Below are 13,217 nucleotides of genomic sequence, written 5' to 3' on the forward strand. Positions count from 1 at the left end.
AGTAATGCTTAAGTTTCTCCAAGCTAGGTAGGCTTCAACAGCACATGACCCACAAAATTCCTGATGTTCAAGCTGGATTCAGAGAAGGCAGAGGAACCAGAGACCAAATTGCCAACATTCGTTGTATCATCAAAAATGCAAGAGAGTTCCACAAAATAATCTACTTCTGCTTTATTGACTACACCAAAGCCTTTGACTCTGTGGATCACAATGTGCTGTGGAAATAAATAGATGGCCATTCTGAAGGAGATCAGCCCTGGGATTTCTTTGGAAGGAATGAGCTAAAGCTGAAACTCCAGTACTTTGGCCACCTCATGTGAAGAGTTGACTCATTGTAAAAGACTCTGATGCTGGGAGGGATTGGGGGCAGGAGGAGAAGGGGACGACAGAGGATGAGATGGCTGGATGGCATTGCTGACTCAATGGACGTGAGTCTGAGTGAACTCCGGGAGTTGGTGATGGACAGGGAGGCCTGGACTGCTGTGATTCATGGGGTCACAAAGAGTCAGACACGACTGAGTGACTGAACTGAACTGAACACCTTACCGGCCTCCTGAGAAATCTGTATGCAGGTAAAGAAGCCACAGTTAGAATCAGACATGCAAGAACAAACTGCTTCCAAATCAGGAAAGGAGTATATCAAGGATGTATACTGTCAGCCTGATTACTTAACTTATAGGCAGAGTACATCATGCTAAATTCCAAGCTGGATGAAGGACAACCTGGAATCAAGATTGTCAGGAGAAATATCAACAAACTCAGATATGCAGATAATACCACCCTTATGGCAGAAAGTGAAGAAGAATTAAAGAGTCTCCTGATGAAAGTGAAAGAGGAGAGTAAAAAAGTTGGCTTAAAAATCAACACTTAGAGAACAAAGGTCATGGCATCCGGTACCATCACTTCATAGCAAATAGATGGTAAAGAATGGAAACAGTGACAGACGTTATTTTGGGGGCTCCAAAATCACTGTAGATGGTGACTGAAGCCATGAAATTAAAAGACACTTGCTCCTTAGAAAAAAGTTATGACCTACCTAGACAGCATATTAAAGAGCAGAGATATTATTTTGCCAACAAATTTCTGTCTAGTGAAACCTGTGGTTTTTCCAGTTGTCATGTATGGATATGAGAGTTGGACTATAAAGAAAGCTGAGCATCGATAAATCGATGCTTTTGAACTGTGGTGTTGGAGAAGACTCTTGAGAGTCCCTTGGAATGTAAGGAGATCAAACCAGTCAGTCCTAAAGGGAATCAGTCTTGAATATTCATTGGAAGGACTGATGCTGAAGCTGAAATTCCAATACTTTGGCCACCTGATGCAAAGACTGACTCTTTGGAAAACACCCTGATGCTGAGAAAGATTGAAAGCAGAAGGATAAGGGGTTGACAGAGGATTAGATGGTAGGATGGCATCACTGACTTGATGGACATGAGTTTAGTTAAACTTTGGGAGTTGGTGATGGACAGGGAAGCCTGGTATGGTGCAGTCCATGGGGTTGCAAAGAGTCAGACACAACGGAGCAACCGAACTGAACTGATTTAGTCTAGAAACACATGATGGCAGAAATCTAAGGCCAATTCTTTCCATGCTTTGATCTACAGGGTTCAAGTAAGCAGCCCAGATTTCCACCCACATAATAAGGGAATAAGAAACCTCTGCCTTTTCTCCTGGTGTCAGAGAAGGCCAGGTGGGACTTGCAACCTATGTGGCAGTAATGGAGGCCTGATTAATGAAGGAGTCCAATAATATCCTTAGTCTCAAGATATAAAAGCTCAAGTGTCCAAATACAGTTGAATATCATTTATCAAACCAAAGACCAGGTAAACCTCAAAAGAGAAAAAACAATCAACAGAAGACAACACTGAGATGACACAGATATTGAAATCATTGGATGATGGTTTTTAAAAATCTAGTCCAATTGATAGAACTAGAAAGATTATTATAAAACCACATGGTTCAGCAGTATATTGCAGATGGCAGAAGGATCAATAAGTTTAATATTAACTAACTTTGAAAATAGACTGAAAAGAAAATGGACATAGCTTCAAGGACCTGTGGGAAGATAGCAAAGAACTGTTGACCATGAAGTTGAAAATAAAGAATACGAGATAAAAAAAAATAATGGCTGATTCCCTGTGCAATCATTTTCTGATGGCCTAAATGGAAAGGAAATCCAAAAGAATGGGGATATGTGTATGTATATGTTTAGCTGATTCACTTTGATGTGCAGTGAAACTGACACTATATTGTATAGGAAATATACTCCAAAATTATTTTTTTCAATAATGGCTGAAAATTTCTCAAATAGGGCATATGACTTAGCAATTAACCAAAAACAACTACATATTAAAACTGCTCAGTGAATTCCAAATGGGATGGAGCCAAAGAACTTAATGTCAAGATACATCATAATCAGTACCTGTTGTGTTGTTCAGTCATTCAATTGTTTCTGACTGTTTGCAACCCCACGGATTATAGCAAGCCAGGCTTCCCTGTCCTTCATTAACCCCCGGGAGTTTGCTCAAAGTCATGTCCATTCTGTCGATCATGCCATCCAACCATCTCATCCTCTGATGTCCCTTCTCCTGCCCTTAAACTTTTCCAACATCAGGGTTTAATCCAATGAGTCAGCTCTTCTCATCAGGTGGCCAAAATACTGGAGCTTCAACTTTACCATTAGTCTTTCCAATGAATATTCAGGACTGATTTCTTTGAGGATTGACTGGCTTGATCTCCTTTCAGGATAAGGGACTCTCAAGAGTCTTCTCCAGCACCACAGTTCAAAAAAACCAGTTCTTTGGTACTCAGCCTTCTTTGTGGTCAAACATTCATATCCATACATGACTGCTTGAAAAACCATATCATTGACAATAAGAACCTTTGTTAGGAAAGTGATGTCTCTGTTTCTTAACATGCTTTTGAGGTTTTCATAGCTTTTCTTGCAAGGATCAAGTGTCTTTTAATTTCATGGCTGCAATCGCCATCCACAGTGATTGTGAAGCTGAAAGAATGAAGTCTGTCACTTTTCCCAAGTACTTCCCTTCATGGGAATTGGTGAGTATTGACCTTTTCCACTCCTGTGACCACTTCTAGGTTTCCAAAATTTGCTGACGTAATGAGTGTAGCACTTTAGTAGCATCACCTTGTAGGATTTGAAATAGCTCTGCTGGGACTCAGCTAGTAACTTACCTTTAAATATCATACATAGTTATAGCTGCCCACATCTATGTCATATTTTGTGATCAGGCCCCAGCTGCTTATTCCATGTCTCTAAGTGGAATTTCTTGGGCTGTTAAATGTAATTATGGTATATTTTACACACTTATTCTTCAGAAAACAACTGAGTATCTTAATGTTTTTTTTTTTTAATTAATTTTATTTTATTTTTAAACCTTACATAATTGTATTAGTTTTGCCAAATATCAAAATGAATCCACCACAGGTATACATGTGTTCCCCATCCTGACCCCTCCTCCCTCCTCCCTCCCCATACCATCCCTCTGGGTCGTCCCAGTGCACCAGCCCCAAGCATCCAGCATCGTGCATTGAACCTGGACTGGCATCTCGTTTCATACATGACATTTCACATGTTTCAATGCCATTCTCCCAAATCTTCCCACCCTCTCCCTCTCCCACAGAGTCCATAAGACTGTTCTATACATCAGTGTCTCTTTTGCTGTCTCGTATACAGGGTTATCATTACCATCTTTCTAAATTCCATATATATGCGTTAGTATACTGTATTGGTATTTTTCCTTCTGGCTTACTTCACTCTGTATAATAGGCTCCAGTTTCATCCACCTCATTAGAACTGATTCAAATGTATTCTTTTTAATGGCTGAGTAATACTCCATTGTGTATATGTACCACAGCTTTCTTATCCATTCCTCTACTGATGGACATCTAGGTTGCTTCCATGTCCTGGCTATTATAAACAGTGCTGCGATGAACATTGGGGTACACGTGAAGACAGGAAATGTCCCATGATTCCAACTGCTCAAATCTAGTTAACAGTCATACAATGTACATGTTAGATTACATATTAAGACCACAAAAGAACTGGATTTTCAGCACCAAGTTTTTTGCAACTAAAAATTATTCCAGAAAAGCTACTTCATCCTAATTTAGTATCAATATATTTTGTTCTTAATATATTCTCTAAATTTGGTGGACAGGGTGAGTAAGATACTCTACCTTTGCACTGAGGTGGTTTTGTCCAAGTTCCATTTAAACATACCACATGTATCTCCCCAAAGAGGTCATAATTCCCGATGCATTCATAATGTGCTTTCTCACCACTTTGATATCTAGACTTCTGATTGTGTATAATAGCACTTTCCACTTGAGGTGGATTCACCCAGGAAACATCTGACTAGAAAGATAAAAAAGTATCTTTAATATAATGATTATCATGAACAGCAAGGAGGAAATAGAATGTCAAATATATTCCATGGTTGTTTTGATTCAACAGTTAATCTATCATGAAAGACTGCTAATTGTCATCAGTTTATATGTAAAGTTAAGGCAAAGGAAATAAAGCAATATTTTTCAGCATGAATTAAACTTCTGTATCTTAAATCTCTCCCCTATACTTCACTAGAAAAGTGATAAACAGTTTTTAGGGCACTGAAGAAAAAGACTTTTCCTAGAAATCTCTTTTTGAGGTTAGTAAAATAAAAATTATAAAGTATATAAATTCAAAATGAACTTATATATCATAAGGAAAACATAATAAAATATCACTTGACATCAAAATTTTGTTAACATTCCTCCTGTTTATGAGATGTAACTTTAGGGCCTTTCAGAAAATAAACACAGCAGGTTCTTCTTTAGAGACTCGATGAAGAATTAAACACTCTGAAGAATACTATAGTTGCAGGGAGAAGATGATTAATTAAAGATCTGAACAGAAGATCTGGAAAAATAATAGAAAAATAAAGTGTAAATTAAAAAAATATGTATATATATACTTTAATGATATTTTGGGGCAAATGCTAAGGACACCACCATCAATGATGTGCATTCCTCAGTGTGATTCAGGGGATGCAGGGGCTGTAAGTACAAGAGGCTGTAGCCATGGGTCCTAAACTGAAATATACACAGAATTCCTTGGGAATCATCAAGACATTGTCAGAGTTTCAGCCCCAGAGGTTTAGATTCAACAAGTCTGAGTAAGCCTGTGAATCTGCTTGCATATCTAACAGTTTACAGAATGTGCTGAGAATGCTCTTCCATGACTGTGCTTTGAGAACTATTGGGCTACAACACCAAACACTGGGGACACAAGTCCATCTCTTTTTATGTTGAGGCACAAACTGCTTTTGACCTGGCCTAAAAGTAATCTATGTCCATTTAATGATAGTGGAGGCAATTTTCTACATTATATTACTTCAGATACTTACATAAATTTTAAAATTTTACCAAAGTACCTCTATATGCTGTCCTTCCTATCCATTTGCTCTTAATACACTGTATAGTATTAGATCCATCCAACTGATAATATGATAGACACTTAAAAGCCACTTGTTCTCCTGACCTATAGAAATCCTTCTCCTGATCTATGAGTACAGCATCATCAAAGGTGGGCAAGTTAACACAATTTGTGCCTGAAAGAGAAAAGAATATGCATTTGTTTAGTATATCTTTAAAGATTCATAGCCACCACTGATTATATTCTAGAAAATAAAGTTACATATCAAACCAATGAATATTTAAAGCATTTCTCTTATACCTAGAGACAAGTGTCAGAAATCTTGATTTAGTCACATTGACTATATTATCAAAAATACAACATGGGAATGGTGACATTCTAAGAGGTAGAGCCACATACTTCTCAAATTTAAATTCTCTTCTCCCATGACAGCCCATCTAAATTATGAATGTTTCTATTTTTGCCTTTATAAAAATATGTTACCTTGAATTATGTTAAATGTCTTAGAAAATTGCATATTACAAATAAATGGTTGATAAATTAACAGCAAATTGGGTAGTGATAAGAGCAGAGTTCAGCCATAGTACAGGAGCAGAGACCTGAAATCTGTGATGTATATCAGAGGATGCTCAAACTGCACCTTAAATGATGTGAAACTAAGACAATTTAGCTGGTGTTATCAAATTGCCAACCTCCATTGGATCACAGAAAAAGCAAGGGAATTCCAGATAAACATCTACTTCTGCTTCATTGACTATGCTAAAGCCCTTGATTGTGTGGATCACAACAAACTGTGGAAAATTCTTGAAGAGATGGGAATATCAGACCACCTTACCTTCCTCTGAGAAAACTCTATGTGGGTGAAGAAGTATCAGTTAGATATGTACATGGACAATTGACTGGGTCAAAATTGGAAAAAGAGTACTTTACGGGTGTATATTGTCATCCTGCTTATTTAACTTATATGCAGAGTACATCATGCAAAATACCTTGCTGGATGAAGCTCAAGGTGGCATCAAGATTGCCAGGAGAAATACCAATAACCTCAGCTATGCCTCAGGTGACACCACCTTAAGGGCAGAAAGTAAAGAGGAACTAAATGGGCTCTTGGTGAAGGTGAAAGAAGAGACTGAAAATGCTGGCTTAGAACTCAACATTCAAAAAATGAGATCATGGCACCTGGTCCCATCACTGCATGGCAAATAGATGGGGAAAAAATGAAAACAGTGACAGACTTCATTTTCTTGGGCTCTAAAATCACTGCTGTTTGTGACTGCAGCCATGAAATTAAACGGTGCTTGCTCCTTGGAAGAAAAGCTATGACAAACCTCGAGAGCATATTAAAAAGCAGAGCCATCACTTTGCCAACAAAAGTCCGCCTAGTCAAAGCTATGACTTTTCCAGTAGTCATGGACAAATTTGAGAGTTGGACAATAAAGAAGTCTGAGTGCCAAAGAATTGATACTTTTGAACTGTGGTGCTGAAGAAGAGTCTTGAGAGTCCCTTGCACTTCAAGATCAAGCCAGTCAACCCTAAAAGAAATCGATCCTGAATATTCAGTGGAAGGACTGATGCTGAAGCTGAAGCTCCAAGACTTTGGTCACCCGATGAAAGTGAAAGTGAAAGTGAAAGTGAAAGTGAGTGAAGTCCCTAAGTCGTGTCCGACTCTTTGCGACCCCACGGACTGTAGCTTACAAGGCTCCTCTGTCCATGGGATTTTCCAGGCAAGAGTACTGGAGTGGGTTGCCATTTCCTTCCCCAGAGGATCTTCCCGACCCAGGCATTGAACCTAGGTCTCCCACATTGTAGGCAGATGCTTTATCATTTGAGCCATCAGGGAAGTCACCTGATACAAAAAGCCAACTCTTTGGAAAAGACCCTAATGCTGGGAAAGATTGAGGATAGGAGGAGAGGGGACTGCAAAGGATGAGATGGTTGAATGGTATCACCAGTTCAATGGACATGAGTTTAAGCAAACTCCAGGAGACAGTGAAGGACAGGGATGCCTGGCTTCCTACAGTCCATGAGGTTGCAAAGAGTCAGAAATGACTGAATACTTAACTGCAACAACAAATCAAACTTTCCCTGGTAGCTCAGATGGTAAAGCATCTTCGTACAATGCAGGAGACCTGGGTTCGATTCCTGGAGACGGAAATGGCAACCCACTCCAGTTTTCTTGCCTGGAGAATTCCATGGCCCGAGGAGCTTGGTAAGCTACAGTCCATGGGGTCACAAAGAGTTGGACACGACTGAGAGATTTCATTTTATTATTTCTAGGGTTATTAATTCTCTACCAGAATTCAGAACTTTTCATAGATACCTTGTTAAATTCTAGAATTACTGTTTAGTTTCGTATTTGTGCCATTTATGCTTTGAATTAAAAGATATTTGTCAGCTTAAGAATAAAAGGGAAAACACTATACTTATACAATTTTGTGGACAAGACCATTCCCTTCCTAAACATCTTACAGATGCAGGTCCATCAGTTCCAAACCCTTCATCACATTTGTAAGTAACTTCTTCTCCATATTGGTAACTGTCTTTCTTGTGAGATACAACACCATTCAGAATATAAGGTGGAAGTCCTGGGAAGAAATAAAAAAAAAAAAATGATTTCATGTTTTGCTAACTTTGAAATTTAACTTGATGTACTGGGTCAACATATTTGGTAATTTTACTTGAAAATAATAAATGATTATACAGGAACCTCCATGACATGGGAGAAAAGTGCACAAATTTTTCCTAAAATCACCATTCTGGTGTGTGTCCACTTGAGCAAGAACTTGAAACAGAAATTATCAATATATGAAAGAAACCATCAGTGCTGCTCTAACCAATCATGAGTAATAAAAGAAAAACACAATGAGACTCCAAACATCATCTCAGGAAAAGTACTATATTTTGTAAGAAATTAAAAGGGATTTTAGGGAAGACATATGACATATTTTTGAAACTTTAATTGACAGGAATATAAATAGGTTTACTAATATGAATAGTTAAGTTTAATTTTAGTGCACATCCAGTGTTAATACAAAATAATTGCCAGATTGAAAAGTGATTCTATACAGAAGAAACAAATTTTTTAATTAGAAAAATGATTAATTTTATATGTAAAATTTTATTTAACATATAAATATATACATTTTATTTCCATACATAAATTACCTATGAATAGATGTTACTTGATGTATTTAGAATGGGAAAGACTAGAGATCTCTGCAAGAAAATCAGAGATACCAGAGGAACATTTCATGCAAAGATGGGCTCAATAAAGGACAGAAATGGTATGGACCTAACAGAAGCAGAAGATATTAAGAAGAGATGGCAAGAATACACAGAAGAACTGTACAAAAAAGATCTTCACGACCCAGATAATCACGATGGTGTGATCACTGACCTAGAGCCAGACATCCTGGAATGTGAAGTCAAGTGGGCCTTAGAAGGCATCACTATGAACAAAGCTAGTGGAGGTGATAGAATTCCAGTTGAGCTATTCCAAACCCTGAAAGATGATGTTGTGAAAGTGCTGCACTCAATATGCCAGCAAATTTGGAAAATTCAGCAGTTGCCACAGGACTGGAAAAGGTCAGTTTTCATTCCAATCCCAAAGAAAGGCAATGCCAAAGAATGCTCAAACTACCGCACAATTGCACTCATCTCACACGCAGTAAAGTAATGCTCAAAATTCTCCAAGCTAGGCTTCAGCAATATGTGAACCGTGAACTTCCTGAAGTTCAAGCTGGTTTTAGAAAAGGCAGAGGAACCAGAGATCAAATTGCCAACATCTGCTGGATCATGGAAAAAGCAAGAGAGTTCCAGAAAAACATCTATTTCTGCTTTATTGACTATGCCAAAGCCTTTGACTATGTGGATCACAATAAACTGTGGAAAATTTTGAAAAAGATGGGAAAAGCAGACCACCTGAACTGCCTCTTGAGAAATTTGTATGCAGGTCAGGAAGCAACAGTTAGAACTGGACCTGGAACAACAGATGGTTCCAAATAGGAAAAGGAGTATGTCAAGGCTGTATATTGTCACCCTGTTATTTAACTTCTATGCAGAGTACATCACGAGAAACGCTGGACTGGAAGAAACAAGCTGGAATCAAGATTGCCGGGAGAAATATCAAGAACCTCAGATATGCAGATGACACCACCCTTATGGCAGAAAGTGAAGAGGAACTCAAAAGCCTCTTGATGAAAGTGAAACTGGATAGTGAAAAAGTTGGCTTAAAGCTCAACATTCAGAAAACAAAGATCATGGCATCCAGTCTCATCACTTCATGGGAAATAGATGGGGAAACAGTGGAAACAGCGTCAGACTTTATTTTTCTGGGCTCCAAAATCACTGAAAATGGTGACTGCAGCCATGAAATTAAAAGACACTTACTCCTTAGAAGGAAAGTTATGACCAACCTAGATAGCATATTCAAAAGCAGAGATCTTTGCAAACAAAGATTCGTCTAGTCAAGGCTATGGTTTTTCCTGTGGTCATCTATGGATGTGAGAGTTGGACTGTGAAGAAGGCTGAGCACCAAAGAATTGATGCTTTTGAACTGTGGTGTTGGAGAAGACTCTTGAGATTCCCTTGGACTGCAAGGAGATCCAAGCAGTCCATTCTGAAGGAGATCAGCCCTAGGATTTCTTTGGAAGGAATGTTGCTAAAGCTGAAACTCCAGTACTTTGGCCACCTCATGCGAAGAGTTGACTTATTGGAAAAGACTCATGCTGGGAGGGATTGGGGGCAAGAGGAAAAGGGGACAACAGAGGATGCGATGGCTGGATGGCATCACTGACTCCATGGATGTGAGTCTGAGTGAACTCTGGGAGTTGGTGATGGACAGGGAGGCCTGGCGTGCTGCGATTCATGGGGTCGCAAAGAGTCAGACACAACTGAGGGACTGATCTGATCTGATCTGATCTGATGTATTTAGAAATAAAGGATCAAATCTCATGACTTTGATGACAATTGATTAGTTTAATGAATGGTAATGAAAATAGATTTTGTTTTGCCTAGTGTCCTCACCTGCACACTGAGGTGGAGAGCTCCACTTTCCCATGTGGCATATTATCACATCATTTTCAGATATCTCGAAGCCTTCTTCACAAGCATAACTTAACTTCGTGCCATGTGCATACAGCCTTTGTTCATGTATTTCTCTCCTTTCTTCTGCACAGCTAGATGAGTTAATGGTTCCATGGTCTATTTGAGGTGGTTGAGAACATCCAATTTTTCTATATGAAGTACAGAGGTCAAAGAGTAAAGTACAAATATAATCTTTAAATTAAAAATATTAATACAATCAAATATTACTTTGGATTTTAAAATAAAAATTGAAGAAAAATAATACTTGGAACAAGTTAAAGGTTTTTAAAACTCAAAAATATTAGAAATGTGCAAGCTATTTGTCTCCATAAACACTATGCTGCTACTACTTGTTCAGTATGCCCCTTTATCCTTTTTGAAATGAATTTCTTATTGAAATGTTGGATGTATAACAGTATGTTAGCTTCAAATGGGCTACAAAATGATTTTACTTTTACATACATTATACAATGACTGCCAGTATGTCTAGTAGCAATCTGTCCATATCAAATTTATTACAATATTATTGACCATATTCTGTATGCTGTATATTACATCCCCCTGGCTTCTTTATTACTTAACTGGAGTTTTTACTTCTAAATCCCCTGTATCTACCTTGCCAACGCCCTCCTCTTTTCTTGCAACAACTCAATATTTGTATCCATATGAGCCTGTTTTCCTTTGGTTTTGTTTTATTTTTAGATCCCATAAATAAGTGAAATCATGTGGCATTCGTCTTTTTCTATCTTACCTACTTCACTTAAAATAATACATCCTAGACACATCCACCAGAGAAGGCAATGGCACCCCATTCCAGTACTCTTGCCTGGAAAATCCCATGGACGGAAGAGCCTGGTGGGCTGTGGTCCATGGGGTCATGAAGAGTCTGACACGACTGAGCAACTTCACTTTCACTTTTCACTTTCATGCATTGGAGAAGGAAATGGCAACCCACTCCAGTGTTCTTGCCTGGAGAATCCTAGGGACGGGGGATCCTGATGAGATGCCGTCTATGGGGTCGCACAGAGTCGGACACGACTGAAGCAACTTAGTAGTAGCAGACACATCCATGTTGTTGAAAATGGAAATGTTTCATATTTTATGGCTTGGTTATAGTTCATATTGCATGTATATATATAAAACATCTTCTTTATCTACCTATCAGTGGACTTTCTAGGTTGCTTCCAAATCCTGGTTATTGTATGCAATGGTGCAATGAACATTGGAGTATGTGTATCTTTTTAGATTAGTGTTTTTGGTTCCTTTGAATAAATACCCAGTAGTGGAATTGCTGGATCATACGGTAGTTCTATTTTTATTTTTTAAAGGAAACTCTATCCTCTTTTCCATAGCAACTCTGCCTGTTTACAACCCTACCAACAGTGCACAAATATTCTCTTTTCTTCACATTTTTGACAACACTTGATATTGTCCTTTTCATGGTAGCCATTATGACAGGTGTGAAAGGACATCACACTATGGTTGCAATATGGTTTTCCTGGATACAGTAGTCTTGGCTGCAAGTTTTTTTTTACTTTCATCTCTTTGAATATGTTGTGCCAGTCCCTTGTGACCAAAAAAAGATTCTTCAGAAGCTGCTGATACTTGTAAGGGTCTCCTTGTAGGTAACTACTGCCTTTTCTCTTGAAGGAGAAGAGGGTGACAGAGGATGAGATGGTTGGATGGCATCACCAATTCAATGGACATGAACTTCGGCAAACTCTGGGAGATGGTGAGAGACAGGGAAGCCTGGCCTGTTGCAGTCCATGGGGTCACAAATTGTTGTACATGACTTGGCAACAGAACAACAACCTTTAAAATATTAATTAATTTATTTTAATTGGAGGCTAACTACTTTACAATATTTTGTTTTTTGTTGTTTTTTTTTTTTTTTTTGCCATACATTACATGAGTCAGCCACGGGTATAGCCCAATCCTGAACCCCACTTCCACCTCCCTCCTTATTCCACCCCTCTGGGTTGTCCCAGTGCACCAGCTTTGAGTGCCCTGTTTCATGCATCGAACTTAGGGGTGATCATATTTCACATATGGTAATATACATGTTTCAATGCTATTCTCTCAAATCATCCCCACCTCGCCTTCTCCCACAGAGTCCAAAAGTCTGTTCTTTATATCTGTGTCTCTTTTGCTGTCTCACATATAGGGTCGTGGTGACCATCTTTCTAAATTCCATATGTATTTATTAATATACTGTATTGGTGTTTTTCTTTCTGACTTACGTCACTGTATAATAGGTTCCAGTTTCATCCACCTCATTAGAACTGATTCAAATGTTTTCTTTTTAATACCTGTCTAATATTCCTTTGTGTATACGTACCACAGCTTTCCTATCCTTTTTTTTTTTTTTTCTTCTGTCAATGGGCATCTAGGTTGCTTTCATGTCCTAGCTATTGTAAACAGTGCTATGATGAACATTGTGGTATATGTGTCTCTTTCAATTATGGTTTCCTCAGTGTGTATGCCTAGCAGTGGGATTGCTGGCATTCCATTGTCATATGGCAGATCTATTTTCAGTTTTTTAAGAAATCTCCACACTGTTCTCCATAGTGGCTGTACTAGTTTGCATTTCAACCAACAGTGTAAGAGGGTTCACTTTTCTCTGCACCCTCTTCAGCATTTATTGTTTGTAGACTTTTGATAACAGTCATTTTGACCAGCATGAGATGGTACCTCATTT

The 13,217-nt window shown here is 38.4% G+C and overlaps 1 protein-coding gene across 1 annotated transcript in view; it reads right to left on the reverse strand.

Moving 5' to 3' along the window:
- Positions 1–10,570: 10,570 nt before the first annotated feature.
- The window catches only part of LOC113906363 (complement factor H-like), an 88,440-nt gene continuing 85,793 nt past the window's right edge, over positions 10,571–13,217 (reverse strand). The window contains exon 11 of the mRNA XM_027564391.1: positions 10,571–10,668. Coding sequence (XP_027420192.1) covers positions 10,637–10,668 — 32 coding nt within the window. The 3' untranslated portion in view covers positions 10,571–10,636. The remainder of the gene's footprint in view (positions 10,669–13,217) is intronic.

Source organism: Bos indicus x Bos taurus, chromosome 16, assembly GCF_003369695.1.
Source record: "Bos indicus x Bos taurus breed Angus x Brahman F1 hybrid chromosome 16, Bos_hybrid_MaternalHap_v2.0, whole genome shotgun sequence".
Classification (NCBI taxonomy): Eukaryota; Metazoa; Chordata; class Mammalia; order Artiodactyla; family Bovidae; genus Bos; species Bos indicus x Bos taurus.